Source organism: Rhinopithecus roxellana, chromosome 16, assembly GCF_007565055.1.
Source record: "Rhinopithecus roxellana isolate Shanxi Qingling chromosome 16, ASM756505v1, whole genome shotgun sequence".
Taxonomy (NCBI): domain Eukaryota; kingdom Metazoa; phylum Chordata; class Mammalia; order Primates; family Cercopithecidae; genus Rhinopithecus; species Rhinopithecus roxellana.
The window spans coordinates 3,664,450-3,684,495 of record NC_044564.1 but is presented as its reverse complement, the minus strand read 5'-3'; the positions used below and the strand labels follow the sequence as shown (position 1 = coordinate 3,684,495).

Sequence of the window (20,046 nt, the reverse complement as noted above, 5' to 3'; positions counted from 1 at the left end):
GATTAGGTGTTAATCCCATTCATTTCCCATGAAAAGGAAACCTCTTTACAAGTCACTACCAGGGATTCTCCAGTCACACATAGGAAAAATTTCCAGGAAGACTTCTATAAAATACATGTATTAACATCTCAGAAAACATAGTTGTAAGGACTTCTCTGGGCCCTTTTCCTTAGTTCCTAATCTTGACTATCAAACAGTTTCCTCTCCAAATGATGGGAAGAAAGAGCATTTGTCTATTACACACTTGTATTACTCTATTCACTTAAGCACTGTGTCCTAGTAATGGGGTCTAGTTATGTATGCCTTGAAATGACACACATATTTGTTTCCCATTTAAGAATGGGAGTGGAGTGTTTCTGTACATGTATATGTGATGGGGTAGGTCAGGAAATTTTATCTAGGCCATACCCAGCCTGAAATAATTATTAGCATGACATGAGGTAATCGTATTTCTATTTTAGAAAGATGTTTTTAACTGCAGGATGGGAAATCAATTGGAAGAGCTGATACATTGAAAGAGGTGAATCTAGACTTGGGGAGGCTTCTTAACAGTATATTGCGCTAGTCCTGGCTGTGGGATACGTTCAATAGTAATGCTAGTAGAAATGGCGACTGACATTTTGGAATTGTTTTACAATTTCTAGAACATGTCGGAACATTTTTTAAAACGTAGGTTTCATTATTCAGCTATGGTGAAAATAACAGATCAGAAGATGATGCCACTGGAAATATAGTTTGTTGTTTACAGTTCCTAAGAAGTGGGGGCATGCCATACCATGCAGGGCCACATGAGTAGCACCAGAGACCGCCAGGAGGCAGAGGGAGCAAGAGGAAATTATAGGCACAAGCTTTTATTGTTGTTACTGCAGAAAAGGCAAGGCAAGGCAGGGTAAGCAGGGGTAGGACTGGCTAGTTTGAACAACCTCAGTGGGCTCTGGGGTATAGGGTCTGTCTCTAGTTGTCTGGTACCTGGACCTTGATGGTTAGGGCTGAATAATGGTGTCTACTTGGATGTAAGAGCCAGGTAGAGGAGGTGGTTCAGAGTAAGGGCTCTAGATTGGTTAGCGTACATAAGAAAGGCATGCTCCAGGGCAAATATTTTGCTATTTTTTAAGAACTAACTAGCCCTGGTAGGTGCAGTCTCTTCCCAGATGCCAGAACATCAAGAACACAGAAAAGAAGAAAACTGAGTTAATACATGTCTAGCATGAGAAATGAGGAAGTAAGGGAAATAAAGTTAAAGAGATTTCCACCTTGAATGACTATGTCAAAGTGAAACACCATTAACTTTCCAGGGAAATAAACTTTATTCTGTGTCAGGCACTGCTCTAAAATCTTTACATAAATAGTCTCAATCCTTAGAGCAAAGCTTTGACATGGAGGTTGTTTTTATCTTACCTCTACTGGTATGTTGATGGAGTCTACAAGAGTTTGTGCTGAGTCCACCACAGAAGGGTCCCTCACAGCTTGGTTTTTGACATGTTGGATTGCAAGTGCTTGGAGGATGTTACAGTAGAACTATCTAGGACAAAAGTACCCATAATATTTCCATTTTAAATCATGTTCTTATTGAACAGAAACTTACATTGCACTTGCTACTTTCCAGACACTGTCCTAAAAGCTTTACAAATGCCAGCTCATTTAATCCCATGACAATCCTTTGAGATACATATTATCATCCTCTTTCTATCCACATTTTCAGTCCTCATCATAGCTCTCATTTATGGAATGTAATGACGATGCTCTAGACTAGGCATTTTATGTAAGTTAGTTTCATTCAGTAATTCAAGACACATGTGATTATCTCCATTTTAAAGATCAGAAAACTAAAGGTTGGTAGGTTTGTATAATTTGACTACCATCGCATATCTTCATTTTAATACATTTTATAAATGCGAGCTTCTGCTGTGATTAAAAATGATTACCACATTTTACAGATCAGAAAGTAATAATAAGTGTTGGTGAAGATGTGAAAAAATGAGAACACTTGTACACCATTTGTGGGAATGTAAAATGGTACAGATGCTGTGGAGAATCGTATAGTGGTTGTGCAAAAAATTAAAAATAGATTTACCATATGATCCAGCAATCTAACTTCTGAGTACATATTCAGAAGAACTGAAAGCAGGGACTTTAAGAGATATTTTAACCATGTTAAACCATGTTCATGTACAACCATGTTCATGGCAGCATTATTCATAATAGCTAATGTGTGGCAACAATGCAAGTGTCCATGAACAGACAAATGGATAAGCAAAATGTGGTATGTACATAGAATGGAATATTGTTCAGCTTTAAAAAGAAGGATGCTTTGATCTATACTACACGGAAATGAACCTTGAAGACATTATGCAAAGTGAAATAAACCAGTTACAAAAAGACACATACTGTATGATTCCACTTCTAAGAGATACCTAGAGTAGTCAAAATTATAGAGACAAAAAGCAGTGCATAGTTTCCAGGGGCTAGGGAAAGGAGAAATGGGGAGTTATTGCTTAATGAATAGTGTTGATTGTACAAAAATATGAACGTAATTAATGCCACAGAATTGTACGCATACAAATGGTCAAGGTAATACATGTTATGTTATGTTATGTCATGTCATGTTATGTTACGTGATTTTACCATAATAAGGAAAATGGGGGAAAAAAAAGAAAGAAAGTAAAACTTAGTAGTTTACATGACTTGACCAATGCCTTGAGGCCATGAGTCACCCAGCTGAGATCTGAACTTCAGTATATTCAATTCTGAAGTCCCAGATTTTTACCAATCTTCTTGTACTTTTCAAACTGTGTTTCACTGGAGCTTTATTTTCAGTTTTGTATGTGAGTTTCTTCACAAGAAGAGGTGGACCAAATTGCATCCTTGCAAAAGCTTATATATCGAGGTCCTAAACCCCCTACCTCAGATTATGACCGTATATGGAGAGAGAACCTTGAAAGAGGTATGTAGATAGAATGAGGTCATTATGGTGGGCCCTCATCCAATATAACTGGTGTCCTTATAAGAAAGGGAGATTAGAATTTAGACACAGTTGTTGACATCTTGAGTTCAGACTGGAAGCCTCTAGAATTGTGAGAAAATAAATCTCTGTGGTTTAAGCCACCCAGTCTGTGGTAATTCATTATGGCAGCCCCAGCAAACTAATACAAATAGTGTTTCCACAGCTGAAACAAAATTGGAAAATCACCATCATTCTAGAGAGTTACAAGGGCTATTTTAACAGCATCTGATGGTTTTCCTAAATTTGCCAAGCCCAGACAGAGGTCAGATGACTTCCTGGGATAAAAGCCAACTAGCTTCCTCTTGCTGTTTCTTTAGCCACTGGTCTGCAGGCGTTTTCTTCTTCTCCTTCTAACTTCCTCTCCTGTGACAAAAGAGATAACTATTAGACAAACAGAAGTCCAGAATGCTAAGGTTGCAACTTTCACTTCCTCTCACCCTTTAGCCCAGAACTGCTTTGAATATACCAATTGCTGTGGGGCACCGGCTTGAGGAAGAGAAGACACCAGTGCCTCAGAAACTGCCCGGTGAAACGGTGATAGCGAGCCACGCGTTTACAGGGCCACTGTCGCTCACAGAAGCAGTGAGGATGATGCCAGGATGACATCTGCCTTGCGCCTGGCTGGGACCCTGATCCCAGCCATGGCCTTCCTCTCCTGCGTGAGACCAGAAAGCTGGGAGCCCTGCGTGGAGGTATGTGGCTGGAGTCAGCGCCTCTGAACTCTCCCTCACTTCTGCCCAGAACTCCTCACTGTGTGCCCCGGTTTATTTTTGCAAAAAAGAGTTAAATTACCTTAAAGACTCAAGAAGCCACAGAGATCAAATAATTCATTGTTAAAGGGCACTAAAGGCAGCCAATGGGGGTTTGTTCCATTTGGAGATTTTGAGTGCCAACAGGGGCATTAGATTACATAGATCTGCGTAAGGTCCCTGCTCTGCTACCTTGTGGCTGTGTGAAAAAATTATCAAACCTGTCTGAGACTAGTTTTCGCATCTATAAGAGGATTATAATACCTTCTTCACCAGAGAATAAACAGATTGCTTCAGTGTCATTTCTTTCCACCGGTGGTCTTTACACTCAGCTTCAAGCAGTTACCCTGCTCCTTTCAATCTCAGGAAGAAGATGGCTTTTTTGTGTGTGTCTCTACAGAAAGAACTTTCTAAGTGGGTGTCAGACTTCTGTATGCAGTCATATAGTTTTGTCCAGAGGATGAAAAAAATAAGAGAATGAAAAAGGAAAGGAGAGAGAGAAGAAAAAAGCAAGAGGGAAATATGTGTAATATAAGCTATTGCAACAGTTTGTTTCTTGGTGAAATACCAATCAACTGGTTGGTAATCTTATTCATGATGGATCTCTTTTGTTTTTCCCCTGCACAGACTTCAGAGTTGCTTTAGAAAAAGAAAATGATTTACAGTGAGGTAGGGTCAGAAACTCAAGAGAGGCAAAGCCAGCTGCAGTCCTGAAGTTGAAGATATGGGAGAAAATCAAGTAATATTTAGCAAAGAGTAATTCATTATCTCAAAGCCATCCCTTCCCTCAATTCCCTGCCCGTAGTCCTCCTCCTTATCTTCTTCTCTGTATCCCTCTGCTGTTAGGTTAGTGGAGCTAGATTTTCTAATTAGGCTCACTGTGAGATAAAACCACAGCCAACCTTGACTTCTTCTTTTCCCCATGTACGATTTCCTGTAAGTCCCTGAAGCCTGTCCATACCTGCCCATCCCCTTCTTGCCACTGTACGGCAGGCCCTCATTTCCCCTGGCATTGACTCTTACACAGTGACTGCTTTCCTGATTCCAGTCTTCTTCCTTTAATTCATTCTACACGTTCTTGTTTGTTATGTATTTGCATTTGTTGTTATTATTTTTCCTTAAGCTTTGATCTAACAAATTATCTCCTTAAAAACTTTTGATAACTCTCCATTGCCATTAGGACAGGTTTCTACCACAGGGCCTTTGCACTGGCTATTTCTTCTACCTAGAATGCTAGATCAGTGCTATCCAATGGCAATATTATGTGAACCACATATGTACTTTTAAAGTTTTTAGTAGCCTCATTAAAAAAAGAAACAAGTGAATTTAATATTTTTATTTAACTTAGCATATTTAAAATAATGTTTAAATTTTTAATATATATTTACCTATTACTGATATTTTACATTCCTTGTTTGGTACTAAATCTGGAATTTAGTATATATTTTACATTTACCATGCATCTCAATTTAGACTATTCACGTTTCTTATGTTTAATAACTGTGTATGGCAAGTGACTACCATATTGGTCAGTGCAGCCCTGGTCATTTTCATGGTTTAATCACTCCATTCAGATTTCTGCTTAAATGTCCCCTCCTCAGGGCAGTCTTCCTTGATTGCCCCATGTAGAGCTCTCCAGCGTCACTTATTTGCCTCAAATTTCCTTTTATTGCTTAATTTTTTTTTCCGGAGCACAACATTTTATATTTTTGTTTGTTTATTTTCTCTCTCTTCCTTTGTAATGGAATTGGTAAGGACCACTATATTTCCAGTGGCCAGCACACAGTAGCCGCTAAATTTATATGTGATAAATGATTGAAATAATTGCTGCAGGACAAAGTCTGAGGCCCTCCTGATCTGGCTTGCCCTCTTACTTAGGTTTCACTACTCCTACCACTCACCAGCTAATCTAAGTTTGTTTTCCACTCTTTCCATGCTCATGTTGTCCTCTCCTTACGACATGTTTTTTCTTCCCCTTTCCACGTATCTAAACCTTACTCATCTTCCGAGACCCACTTTAAAATCTTCCTTTTCTGGGAAGCCTTTCTTGAATACGGACTTGATCTCTGCTTTCTCTGAACCACAGGACAAATTTTCTAAGCCTATTTTATGGCCCCTTGAGACAGTATTAGCTTTGCTCCTATCTAAACTCTTTCTCTAGACTGTGAGTCCATTGAAGTCTGGAGCCACATCGTATTTTTCTTTGTAATGCCCACAGCGCTTGACAGAAAATGTCTACAATGTGGACTTAAGTAAACCTTCATTTAATCAGTTATTCAATCAGTTATTGATTCAGCAAATATTTATTGAGCATCAACCATTTGCCAGACACCATTCTGAGTGCTGGAGACAAAGCAGTGGGCAAACCCATTGAAACTTGCAATGGAGTACAGGAGATGAACAATCCGATGGGAACAATCACATAGACAACATAATGTTAGATGGTGGTGCATCCTGTGAAAGGGAATAAAAGAGGGCAAAGAAAGAGTGCCTGGCTCTGTTTCTATTAGGCAGTACTGTCTTTGAGGCTCCATGGCTTGTAACATTTAAGCAGAATACAAATGAAGATCTGCGTGTTTGAACTCTGAATTTGCGCATATTACTTCATCTCTATGATTTTCCATTTTCCTCATCTTTAAAATGCTTATTTAAAGATTAAGTGAAAGTATACAACAAACAAGAGCTATGCTGGCATATGGTAAGGGATTAATAATAGATAATAATAATTAATGTTAACATCTATTGATCACTTATACTGCAGTGGGCTTTTAAATAAGCTCTTCAAACACCTTATCTCATTTAATCCTTCAAACAGATTCTATTGGTTTCAAACAACAGAAAACTACAATTAGCTGGCTTCTGCAAGGAATTTTGTCAGAGAAAATGAGAACGTTCAGAAATTAGATGGGAACGTTAGAGAATTAGGCTTACAAAAAATGTGGGAAAGTAGGCTAGAAAGCAGCGTAAGAACGAAGACAGCATAAAGCACTTGACCTTATTTACTAGGTTCCACCATGGGAATCCATGCACTCTAAAGATTTCCCCCTATTTCTACAACAAGGGTCAATGAGCCAAGAAAAATAATGCAGCTGTCAAAATCCAGGCCATGACTAAGGAAGTTCTGGACATCTTGACTGCCAGACAGTCTCCCTGATGATGGGGGGTATTTAGAATGATACTGGATATTTTATTTAGTTTTTGTATTTCCAACTTTTATTTTAAGTTCAGTGGTACATGTGCAGAGCATTCAGGTTTGTTACATAGGTAAATGTGTGCCATGGTGATTTGCTGCATAGATCATGAAAATAAGGAATGTGTCATGGATTTGTGTGTGATCCTTGTGCAGGGGCCATGCTAATCTTTTTTGTATCCTTCCAATTTTAGTATATGTGCTACTGCAGCAAGCACGATATTGGATATTTTAATACCTACATTTTACATCTGATAAAATGAGGCTCACTGAAGTTTTTCTTTTGTTTGTTTTGTTTTGTTTTATTTTAAAAGACTTTGCCCTAAACCACACGGAATTGCTGGCATGAAACCCAGAGCTTTCAGAAAACCCAGAGCTTTCAGACTCCGGAGCCTCAGCCCTTCACCCCCTGATTCCATTGCTTCTTGCTAAATGCTGCCATTTTATCACAGAGGTTAGAATGCTGAGCACATAGTATTTGCTCTTTACTTTCTAATTTAGATTAAGACATTTTATAAGTATGAATTGAGCGAATGGATGGATGGATAGATGGATGGAAGAAAGGACAGATGGATGATAAAAGGTCGACTGAATTTTGTGCTTGCACAAAAAGAGCCTCCCCGCCCCCGCACCATCTCTTGTCTAGGAGAGGGGAGTTGGGAGACCATGCAGTCAAGACCCTTCATTTCATGTGTAATCATTGCAGGTGGTTCCTAACATTACTTATCAATGCATGGAGCTGAATTTCTACAAAATCCCCGACAACATCCCCTTCTCAACCAAGAACCTGGACCTGAGCTTTAATCCCCTGAGGCATTTAGGCAGCTATAGCTTCTTCCGTTTTCCAGAACTGCAGGTGCTGGATTTATCCAGGTAATGAACGCACTTTTACATACTGCACAAGGTGAGATGTTCATTGTCCTATCATTTCATTATTGGAGTGGAAAGCTTGCTTGGTGGAGTCTCATCTGCACTCACTTATTCATTCATACAACAGATGTCTTATTAACTGTATAACCTTGACCATGCTACCTCTATTCTTCAGGTCTCAATTTTCTCATCTGTGAAATAGACAGTTGGCTGAGACAGCTTCTAAAGGAAATTCTAATTTTTAGGTTTTCTTTTAAGACAGGAGAGAAAATTAGCTTAAATTCTTTCATAAGTGGCTATTTATTGACTATTTGCTATATGTTGTACACTCTGCAAGAAGACAGGTATATATTGATATATAACACACAGCCCCTGTTGTTAAGGAGGCATATCTTCTTGAAAGAGTTAATACCTTAAAGTCCTGGGTATGGTCCTGGGTACATAGCATATATTCAACACATTTTAATTATGATTCTTTGGATCTTGAAGCTGATATAAATAAACAATATATAGTAGTAGGTGATAAACTGTGTCTAAACTAAAGGTACCAAATTGTATTTTTCAGAAGAGGGACTTCTCTGTGGCGGGTAGTCAAGAAAGATTTCATGAACTGCATAAGATTCAAACAATGTCTAGAATATTAAAAGTAGGGCAGAGGATAGGGAATTAGGAAAAGTCAAGTAATCCAAGGAGAAAGATGTCAAGATTAAAGGAAGACATCTGCTGTGGGCAGGGAATAGTGGCTAAGATTTTCTTTTCTGATGCAGGGAAGTATATCGTTTGTTGTGGCAGGTGAAACTGTCATCATGATATTTTAAGGGAACCAAATTCTAAAAGGGTTTTCATCATCGGGGCCTTATTTGCAAATCAGACTAGATAATGGATAATGTTCTCTGCAGTGGTTTGTAAAACATTTCAAAACATTTTACATATTTTTTGTTGTAGAAATTATTGATAAAGACTAAGGTCACAATATGAAAATCCTTTTTAGAGCAGACATTTCTGTAGAAGAGTGAGCATATGACCTATTATGCCCTAACTTGGATAGAGGTAGGATAAAACAAAGCGGTAATGGAACAATTCAAAGGCAGTGGTATAGTGCATAGAGCCCTGTTGGGGTCAGAAGACTGGAGCCAAGTTTACCCCCAGCATTTATAACCATGTAACCTTAGGCATATTACTTCATCTCCCTTAGTCTTAGTTTTCATGTCTGATCAATGGAAATGATGCAACTTATCTTGCTGGATTAAATGTGATAATAAATATTAATACGCTGTATATATTTAAATTTTTATAAAGTATATTTTGTAAGCATAAAGTATTATTATTACAGAATTTCATTCGTTTTTTTAAATAATTTCAACTTTTATTTTTGAATCAGGGGTTTACATGGTTATATTGTGTAATACTGAGGTGTAGGGTACAATTGATACCATCGCTCAGGTACTGAGCATAGTACCCAATAGTTAGTTTTTCAACCCTTGCTGCTTTCTCTCTATCCCCTCTCTAGTAATCCCCAGGGTCTATTTTTGCCATCTTTAAGTCCGTGTGTACCCCATGTTTAGCTCCTACTTATAAAGTGAGAACCCATGGTATTTGGCCTTCTGTTCCTTTGTTTATTTGCTTAGGATAATGGCTACCAGCTGAATCTATGCCATTATGTTCTAAATTTCAGTTTTCTGCGTGAAAATTTTGTCACATACTCTATTAAGGTAGACCACCTCTCCCCCCGCTTTTTTTTTTTTCCAAACAAGTAGTTTTTCACCAAACAATGTCTATTATGTAATTCATCTTCAATCCACTCGATACCCAAGAAACTTGCCCCAGAAACCTTAAATCTGTGCTTATAGAGAGGCCAGCTTCCCTTCTGGCTAGCCCATAGGAGATTCTGAATTAGGGCAAGCACAAATAATAGCACAATAGACATCCTTTGCCTTTTCATACAGTGTTCACATACAGTAACTCAACTAGTCTTGCAAGAATGCTTTGTGATAGACCAGGCAGCCTTCTTCCCCCTATAGAAATCCATAATATATATGTATGTTTCTTTTTATAGATGAAGAAGCTGAAGCTTGAATAATTTAAGTGACTTATATACATTATCATTGCTTGTTAGCCACAGACCAAAGATTTAAGTTCACATCTCCAGAATCCAACTTAATTGTTCTCTTTGTCTTAATACTCTACTTCTCTAAAGTGACTATCACCAATGTAATGATATAGAGATACAGCAAGACCCTTTAATTCTTGCCTGGTGTATACAGCAATGCAGAGATAGAATGATGGGCTGTAAAAATCATATAATTGAAAGAGAGAACTTCAAAAATAATCAAGTTCAGCTGTTTGATTTATAAATGTGGTAACTAAAACCTAGAGAGGAAAAGAGGTATTCAAGATCACCCAGTAGGAGAGAACTGCAGAAACACCAAACCCAAGCTCTTCTGTCCACTCTTCCAGTGTTCTTTCTAGTATACTGCCTATCCTTTATCTAGTTACCAATAAATAACAAAAGATTGGACCACAATGCTTTTATTATCTAGGAAACTCCTGAAGAAGCTAAAATGGGTGGGGAATATTGTAAATATAATTCATACTGGATTAAGAAAGAACTTATTTGTACGTTGTAACTGACAAGCACCTGCAATGATAAAGGAATTTATCATTTATCATGATGGCTCGCTGTTTGCTGGCTGCATCAAAGCCCTATCTCTAGAACATGTCTCTGAACATTGTATGTAGGATGGCTTTCATTTCTCTTGGGATAAAATTCAAAACCCTTCCTCCGAGTGGTAAACCTCTGCCTAATTGGAAATCTTCTTTCTCCACAACTCCATATTGTACACTCCAATTTCATCTCTGTACTCCAACCATGGAAGCTATTTGTCATGATTACTCTGTGTGTCATTTTTTGCTGTCAACCTTGGGGCTTTTGTGTTTGCTGTTCACTTCACCTCCTTTTATCGTTAACTTCTACTCATCTTTCAATTTTCAACTTAAGTGTTCTCAGAGAAGCCTACTTTGATTCTCTTGGTTCACAACAGTTCTCTGGATGTGAACTCTTATAGCACATGATTTTCACTGTTTTTCACAAAACTCACTCCTATCACAGGTTACAAGCATTTACCTCTGATAACAACAACTTTCAAGTATCGAGCTATCATGTATGCACTTTTCATAAACATTAAGAGTATCTGTGACACTTATGTGTAATTTTTCATATCTCTCAAATTGACATTTACCAGTCATTTATCTTGGCTAACAACTAACAACTATCCATATTATCTGTACCAATCAGATGTATAATCACAATTTTGTGTGACAGAAAATGGCTAAACTTGATCCAAGGCGATTACATGCTTTATCAACTGCACAATCTTTATATATGTCAATTATTCATGTTTAAATGATTTCCTTCTTATGGATTTTCTCCTCTGCTTATCATGTATGCCTAACATGACAAAAAAGAGCCTATCATTACAGCCAGTATGATAATACTCAATCTGTGGGGCTTCTTATTTGCTCATGCCATCATCATCTGTCCTGCTTGATGTCTTTGCCTATGCACAATCATATTACCCATCACATTCCGTATGAAGAACTGGATGACTAGGATTAATATTCTATTTTAGGTTCTTATTCAGCAGAAATGTTATATAATCAATGTATTTTTATTCCTGTAGGTGTGAAATCCAGACAATTGAAGATGGGGCATATCAGAGTCTAAGCCACCTCTCCACCTTAATATTGACAGGAAACCCCATCCAGAGTTTAGCCCTGGGAGCCTTTTCTGGACTATCAAGTTTACAGAAGCTGGTGGCTGTGGAGACAAATCTAGCATCTCTAGAGAACTTCCCCATTGGACATCTCAAAACTTTGAAAGAACTTAATGTGGCTCACAATCTTATCCAGTCTTTCAAATTACCTGAGTATTTTTCTAATCTGACCAATCTAGAGCACTTGGACCTTTCCAGTAACAAGATTCAAAGTATTTATTGCAAAGACTTGCAGGTTCTACATCAAATGCCCCTACCCAATCTCTCTTTAGACCTGTCCCTGAACCCTATAAACTTTATCCAACCAGGTGCATTTAAAGAAATTAGGCTTCATAAGCTGACTTTGAGAAGTAATTTTGATGGTTTAAATGTAATGAAAACTTGTATTCAAGGTCTGGCTGGTTTAGAAGTCCATCGTTTGGTTCTGGGAGAATTTAGAAATGAAAGAAACTTGGAAGAGTTTGACAAATCTGCTCTGGAGGGATTGTGCAATTTGACCATTGAAGAATTCCGATTAGCATACTTAGACTACTACCTCAATAATATTATTGACTTATTTAATTGTTTGGCAAATGTTTCTTCATTTTCCCTGGTGAGTGTGACTATTAAAAGGGTAGAAGACTTTTCTCATAATTTCAGATGGCAACATTTAGAATTAGTTAACTGTAAATTTGAACAGTTTCCCACATTGGAACTCGAATCTCTCAAAAGGCTTACTTTCACTGCCAACAAAGGTGGGAATGCTTTTTCAGAAGTTGATCTACCAAGCCTTGAGTTTCTAGATCTCAGTAGAAATGGCTTGAGTTTCAAAGGTTGCTGTTCTCAAAATGATTTTGGGACAACCAGCCTAAAGTATTTAGATCTGAGCTTCAATGATGTTATTACCATGGGTTCAAACTTTTTGGGCTTAGAACAACTAGAACATCTGGATTTCCAGCATTCCAATTTGAAACAGATGAGTGAGTTTTCGGTATTCCTATCACTCAGAAACCTCATTTACCTTGACATTTCTCATACTCACACCAGAGTTGCTTTCAATGGCATCTTCGATGGCTTGCTCAGTCTCAAAATCTTGAAAATGGCTGGCAATTCTTTCCAGGAAAACTTCCTTCCAGATATCTTCACAGATCTGAAAAACTTGACCTTCCTGGACCTCTCTCAGTGTCAACTGGAGCAGTTGTCTCCAACAGCATTTGACACACTCAACAAGCTTCGGGTACTAAATATGAGCCACAACAACTTCTTTTCATTGGATACGTTTCCTTATAAGTGTCTGCGCTCCCTCCAGGTTCTTGATTACAGTCTCAATCACATAATGACTTCCAAAAACCAGGAACTACAGCATTTTCCAAGTAGTCTAGCTTACTTAAATCTTACTCAGAATGGCTTTGCTTGTACTTGTGAACACCAGAGTTTCCTGAAGTGGATCAAGGACCAGAGGCAGCTCTTGGTGGACGTTGAACGAATGGAATGTGCAACACCTTCAGATAAACAGGGCATGCCGGTGCTGAGTTTGAATATTACCTGTCAGATGAATAAGACCATCATTGGTGTGTCTGTGTTCAGTGTGCTTGTGGTATCTGTTGTAGCAGTTCTGGTCTATAAGTTCTATTTTCACCTGATGCTTCTTGCTGGCTGCATAAAGTATGGTAGAGGTGAAAACATCTATGATGCCTTTGTTATCTACTCAAGCCAGGATGAGGACTGGGTAAGGAATGAGCTAGTAAAGAATTTAGAAGAAGGGGTGCCTCCCTTTAAGCTCTGCCTTCACTACAGAGACTTTATTCCCGGTGTGGCCATTGCTGCAAACATCATCCATGAAGGTTTCCATAAAAGCCGAAAGGTGATTGTTGTGGTGTCCCAGCACTTCATCCAGAGCCGCTGGTGTATCTTTGAATATGAGATTGCTCAGACCTGGCAGTTTCTGAGCAGTCGTGCAGGCATAATCTTCATTGTCCTGCAGAAGGTGGAGAAGACCCTGCTCAGGCAGCAGGTGGAGCTGTACCGCCTTCTCAGCAGGAACACTTACCTGGAGTGGGAGGACAGTGTCCTGGGGCAGCACATCTTCTGGAGACGACTCAGAAAAGCCCTGCTGGATGGCAGATCGTGGAATCCAGAAGAACAGTGGGTACAAGATGCAATTAGCAAGAAGCCACAACTATCTGAAGAGGAAAAATAAAAAACTCCTGAGGCATTTCTTGCCCAGCTGGGCCCAACATTCATTCAGTTAATAAGTATTAAATGCTGCCACATGCCAGGCCTTATGCTAAGGGTGAGTCATTCCATGGTGCACAAGATATGCAGGGTTGCTAATCTCAAGGAGCTTCCAGTGCAGAGGGAATACATGCTAGATTAAAATACAGAGCCTTCCAGGTGGGTATTTCAACCAACTCAGCCAAGGAACCTATGACAGAGAAAGTCATTTCAACTCTTACCTCATCACGTTGAATAAAGACAGAGAAAGCAGAAAGAGACATTGTTCTTCTCCTGAGTCTTTTGAATGGAAATTATATTATGTATTATATTATAGCCATCATAAAACCATTTTGGTAGTTTTGACTGAACTGGGTATTCACTTTTTCCTTTTTGATTGAATACAATTTAAATTCTACTTGATGACTTCAGTGGGCTCCTGAGGCAAGATGCCCCTTCAATTTTAAGTCAGTTTCCTTACAGAGGTTAAGGTCTAGTGGCTAATTCCTAAGGAAACCTGGTTAACACATGCCCACAACCATCCTGGTCATTCTCGAGCATGTTCTATTTTTTCACTAATCACCCCTGATATATTTTTATTTTTATATATCAAGTTTTCATTTTTTTATGTCTTGCCTATAAGCCAATATCATAAATAAGGTTGTTCGAGACCTGCTTCAAATATCCACATTTATTTAACCACTATTTTTCAAGGAAGTATGTAAAGTACATTCTGTCACTTTGTCACTCGATGTCGTTGCAAAGTTATTGCCTACTAAGTTATGACTGTCTGAAAGCAGCATTGAAATAATTTGTTTAAAGGGGGCACTTTTTTAAACAGGGGAAGAAATTTTCTGTTTCCTGTTCTTATCATGGACAATTTGGGCTAGAGGCAGGAAGGAAGTGGAATGACCTCAGGAGGTCACTTTTTCTTGATTCCAGAAACATGGACTGATAAACCTGGGGTGACCTCATGAAATGAGTTGCAGCAGAAGTCTATTTTGTTTTTTCAGAACAAGTGATGTTTGATGGATCTCTGAATCTCTGCAGAGAGACATAGAGGGCTGGGATCCCTCCTGTGTACCCTCTTCACTGCCAGGAGAACTACTTGTGAAGGGATTCAAGGCAGGGAGTATACATTGCTATTTCCTGTTGGGCAATGCTCCCTGACTACATTTTGGGAAGAGTGGATGTTATCATTGAGAAAACAATATGTCTGGAATTAATGGGATTCGTATAAAGAAGGTTCCCAGAAAATAATGTTCATCCAGCCTCCCCAGAAACAGAACATTCAAGAAAAGGACAATGAGGATGTCATCAGGGAAATGAAAATAAAAACCACAATGAGATATCACCTTATACCAGGTAGAGTGGCTACTATAAAAAAAAAATGAAGTGTCATCAAGGATATGGAGAAATTGGAACCCTTCTACACTGTTGGAGGGAGTGGAAAATGGTGTAGCCATTGTGAAAAACAGTATGGAGTTTTCTCAAAAATTAAAAATAGAACTACTATATGATCCAGCAATCTCACTTCTGTATATATATACCCAAAATAATTGAAATCAGAATTTCAAGAAAATATTTACACTCCCATGTTCATTGCAGCACTGTTCACAATCACTGTTTCCAAAGTTATGGAAACAACCCAAATTTCCATTGAAAAATAAATGGACAAAGAAAACGTGCATACATATACAATGGGATATTATTCAGCCTAAAAAAGGAGGAATCCTACCATTTATGACAACATGAATAAACCTGGAGGCCATTATGCTATGTAAAATAAGCAAGTAGCAGAAAGACAAATACTGCCTGATTTCACTTACATGAGGTTCTAAAATAGTCAAACTCATAGAAGCGAGAATAGGACAGTGGTTCCTAGGGAAAAGGAGGAAGGGAGAAATGAAGAAATAGGGAGTTGTCTAATTGGTATAAAATTATAGTATGCAAGATGAATTAGCCCTAAAGATCAGCTGTATAGCAGAGTTCCTATAATGAACAATACGGTATTATGCACTTAACATTTTGTTAAGAGGTTAGATCTCATGTTAAGTGTTCTTACCATATATATATATACACAAAGAAGCTTTTGGAGGTGATGGATATATTTATTACCTTGATTGTGGTGATGGTTTCACAGGTATGTAAAACTATGTCTAAACTCATCAAATTGTATACATTAAATATACGCAGTTTTATAATATCAATTATATGTGAATGAAGCTATAAAAAAGCAAAAACAACAAAATTCAGTTGTCAAAACTGGAAATATGACCACACTCAGAAGTGTTTGTTACTGAGTGTTTCAGAGTGTGTTTGGTTTGAGCAGGTCTAGAGTGATTGAGCATCCCTGGGTGTGTTTCTATGTCTCATGTACTAGTGAAAGTAGATGTGTGCCTTTGTGCACATCTCCCTGTGTATCCCTATCAGGGCTGTGTGTATTTGAAAGTGTGTGTCTGCATGATCATATCTGTATAGTAGAGAGTGTGATTGTATTTCTTGAAGAATACATCCATTTGAAGTGGATGTCTATGGCTGTTTGAGATGGGTTCTCTACTCTTGTGCTTGTACAGCAGTCTCCTCTTATCTCTTATGCTTGGTGGGTATGTTATTAGACCCCAAGTGGGTCTCTGAGACCCCAGATGGAACCAAACCTCATATATGCAATATGTTTTCCTATACATAAATATCTAAGATAAAGTTCATTTTCTGAATTAGGCACAGTAAGAGATTAACAACAACTAATAATAAAATTGAATAGTTACAATAATATATTGTAATAAAAGTTATGTGAATGTGATATGTTTCTTTCTCGCTGTCTCTCTCAAAATATCTTACCGTAGTGTACTCACCTATTTTCAGACCATAACTGACCACGAAACCTGGGAAAGTGAAACTGTGGATAAGTGAGGAACTAACATACATACATGATTGTTTGTCTATAGATGTATGCATCAATTTCTTAGTATGCTTGAAAATGTGTGATTTTGTGTATATCCATGCTACATGTAAGTGTGGTTCTATTTGTATTTGAATACGAATTCTGCATAAATGTATTTATTCAAGCAAATGTACAAGGCTCTGAGAAGGAAGATCAACATACAACTTGGAGTATTTCAAGGCTGAAATATCCAAGGCCGACATTGGCCTTCTTCCTGTCAGTTCCCTTTCCCAGATGGAAATTCTAGAAATGGCAGGTGAGGTGGACAAGAAGGGAAAGAAATTATATGCATAGAACAGAAGAAGAAGAAAGAGTAAAGTCAGGCCTCAGACAGCCTTTTTGTAGCTCTTTAAATCCTCTGGATTTAAGAGGGATGAAGGGTAGAATAAGCAAAAATTAATGCCAATTATAATGCCTTAAATTTGTGTGATCTCTTACAACTTGAAACGTATTCACAAAACTATAACCATATTTAAATATCTCATTAGCTGAGTGAGGTAGCAAATCAATAATTACTTTTTCCATTTTGTTGATGGGAAAGCTGAAGTTCGATGAAGTAAATTTGTCAATAGGCCACAGAGTAGGAAAGTGACAAAATCTGAGCCTGGGCCTCCAGGTCACTCAAGGACACTTGCTTTCTTCCACACCCAATTGCTTCATGCTTAAAGTTGGCAAAACAGGAAGTGAAACTCCTGCAGTTTTCTGTGTGGTTGACACTAGTCAAGGGTTTCTCAACTGAAGCCATGAATCATTAGGCCAATACTTATGCATATATGTTATACACACCAAATGATTCGTGTATAACCCTATCTTTCCATAAAGGACTTGAAGGAGCTTCAAACAAGGGATACGTGAACAATAGGGCGAATCAATAATAAGTAGAAAATCTGGACATAGAACAAAAAGAGAAGAGAAAGACACTGAGAATGAGCGTTAACACAGTGCTTTCCACTTTTCTGGTGTTTTGGGTAGTGTGGCTTTTGGAGAAAGTCATAACTCAGATTCACTACTTATCAACTGTGTGCCTTGGCTCCACTTCTCTGAGTCTACTTAGCTCAAATGTAAAATGAGAATAGAAATATGACTTTGTAACGTTTCTCTAAGGATTGAAAATCATGTATTATGTTCAATACAGGGACACTGTCCTTATGGGTGAGTACTCCTCTAAGACTTTATAAAGAGGGCACTAGGAGAAGCACTGGGAGGTCTTCTCAGTAACAGCACTAAAGTAATTGCTGCTTTTCCAGGCTGTGGAACCACAGAAGAGACTGTAAGTAAAATTAAGCATTTCTTTCTGATTCGGTCTCGACTCATGAGATTGTCAGACCCCAGTCTTCTTCCGGACTCTATAAACTTTTCAGAAAGTATCAGCAGGCTCCTGGAGAGGCTTAAATGAACTCACACAGTATGTGACAATGAACTCCCTGGGAGAGTGAAAACCAAAGTCTAAGCCAGTTCTCCATTTACTTGTGTGATTGTGGGAAAGTCACTGAAGTGCTTTGAGGCTCAGGTCTTAATACACGAAATGGAGGTAATAATACCTTGTCGGTAGACCTCACTTGGTTAAAATGATAATGTTGATAGTTACAATAGTCACATTTAATTGATCGATTGTTTTACACAGGGGCTTTATTTGTGCTATCTCATTTAGTTTGTCACATCAATGAATTCGAAAGATACTAAAGTATTTCCAATTTACAAATGAGGAGTTTGTGTCTGGGAGCCATTCTATCATGTGTCCACTGTCACCTGCTCATTGGTGGCAGCACTGAGATTAGGTTCTAAGTCCACTTCACTGCAGAGGCAGGGCTTCTAAATACTGTTCTATGCCGAGAGCACCCTACTCTTACAAAATGCATAAAACTTCCTATCTCACCATTATAATTTTGACTGATATTAAACAAAGAGAAGTATTATTATTATTACTTGTTTTTATTTATATTACAACTGTAAGAGCCAGGAAAAGTAAATCAAAGAGCTATGTGATTAAAGATTTTTTAACAGTGAACAAATCAGGCCCACTAGATGGTGGCCTTTCTTTGAACAACACTAGGCTTGCTCTATCATGTCTATAGTTGGTCTGACTTCCTGATGGGCATCACAGACTTGTGATTAAACACAGAGGTTATGGGGGAAGTTCCAAAAGCTTAGGACTTTCCCCAGATGGTTGGAATAAGATCACACACTCTGGCTGCCCCTATGGAGATCACCGAACTTTTCAACTCAAAGTAAAATCTGTGGAGTAAATGGTTCATCAAAAGGAACCAACGATATTGAGCACCATGCATGATCATCTGATTGTTACTGCTACCTCGTGAGTTAAAGGCTACTCTTCTCATTTTAGAAATGAGAAAAGAGATGCCCAGAGAGGAGGAGTAACTTGCCATAGGTCACACAGCTTATATTAATCACGATAACATTTGCCACACCTTCTGTATTTTTTTTTTTAAGTTGCTAAGCCTTTAGTGCATGCCTGGTACCATTTTAGCTTACTTCATTTAATTGTTAAAATGACCTTCTGATGCAGGTATTTGTAGCTTTGCCGTTCCACAGATGAAGAAACTGAGATGAAAGGACTGAATTGTTCAATCGGAAGGAGCAGAATCAGGATATGAACTTGGGTTGGCCTGGTTCTTGGGGCTGCATTCTTTCCGTAACATAATTGCTTGCTGTGATGTCCTGGGCTACTCTGCCAGGGGTGGTTAGTGGAGTGAATGGAGAATAATTTAGACAAGGTCAGTAACTCCCGTGCCATCTAGAAATTAAAAGTTTAAAAGGCAGAGTCTGCAACTCTCCTTGATTTCTACAGAAATAAAGATGATCCCTCCTGTGACAGTGCTAAGTGACAATTCTGAGTGTAAATGTGCTTTTTGGCACAAATTGTCCTGTCCTAATAGTCTTGATTATAATTATAAAATAATGGGTTTCTGAAAGGCTGCAAGCAGTTCTGGGAATGGCAATAAGGGTTTAGAAACGACGTGATGTTTATGAGAGAAGTGTTTTGTTGAAAATTAAACTCATGTTTAGGAGAAAGGATTGTGTTGTATGCTCCCAGGAAACTATCTCACTATGTAATTAAATCAAAACCAGCCAGTTACCAATTTGAGCTTTTGACTCATACTAACAACACTCCATTTCCCGTGGGCCAAGCAAGGCAGGACTGACCTGAAATAACCCAGCTTGACTTTATGCACAGCCACCCCAGGACCTTGCCCCTCTGTCTTCGTAGGGCTCAGCCGTGAGATGCTAGTGCATGACTCTTCTTCTTCCTGGGACTCTCCTTGTCTTTCCCTTCAGACTCTTTCTGGAAGGTGTCTTCACCT

At 38.4% G+C, this 20,046-nt stretch overlaps 1 protein-coding gene and 1 non-coding gene across 3 annotated transcripts; one reads left to right on the top strand and one right to left on the bottom strand.

Annotated features, from left to right (window-relative positions):
- Positions 1 to 3,303: 3,303 nt before the first annotated feature.
- Positions 3,304 to 19,697, top strand: TLR4 (toll like receptor 4). 2 transcript variants are annotated; one of them, XM_010358585.2, is made up of 4 exons: positions 3,304 to 3,696; positions 7,258 to 7,397; positions 7,650 to 7,816; positions 11,494 to 19,697. In XM_010358585.2, the coding sequence occupies exons 3-4, from the start codon at positions 7,677 to 7,679 to the stop codon at positions 13,763 to 13,765; spliced, it is 2,412 nt and encodes an 803-aa protein (XP_010356887.2). In that variant the 5' UTR covers positions 3,304 to 3,696; positions 7,258 to 7,397; positions 7,650 to 7,676; the 3' UTR covers positions 13,766 to 19,697. The 2 variants fall into 2 exon arrangements, with proteins under 2 accessions (XP_010356887.2, XP_030775350.1); XM_030919490.1 differs by lacking the exon at positions 7,258 to 7,397 and having other exon boundaries at positions 3,314 to 3,696.
- On the bottom strand, positions 7,055 to 7,161 carry LOC115894144. The gene has a single exon (XR_004054179.1). It is a non-coding gene; the product is annotated as a U6 spliceosomal RNA (small nuclear RNA).
- Positions 19,698 to 20,046: the final 349 nt, after the last annotated feature.

Coding starts and splice junctions, on each gene's coding strand:
- TLR4 (XM_030919490.1), top strand. CDS start 3,604: ATGACATCTGCCTTGCGCCTGGCTGGGACCCTGATCCCAGCCATGGCC. Junction 3,697..7,649: donor GCTGGGAGCCCTGCGTGGAG/GTATGTGGCTGG, acceptor TAATCATTGCAG/GTGGTTCCTAACATTACTTA. Junction 7,817..11,493: donor CAGGTGCTGGATTTATCCAG/GTAATGAACGCA, acceptor TTATTCCTGTAG/GTGTGAAATCCAGACAATTG.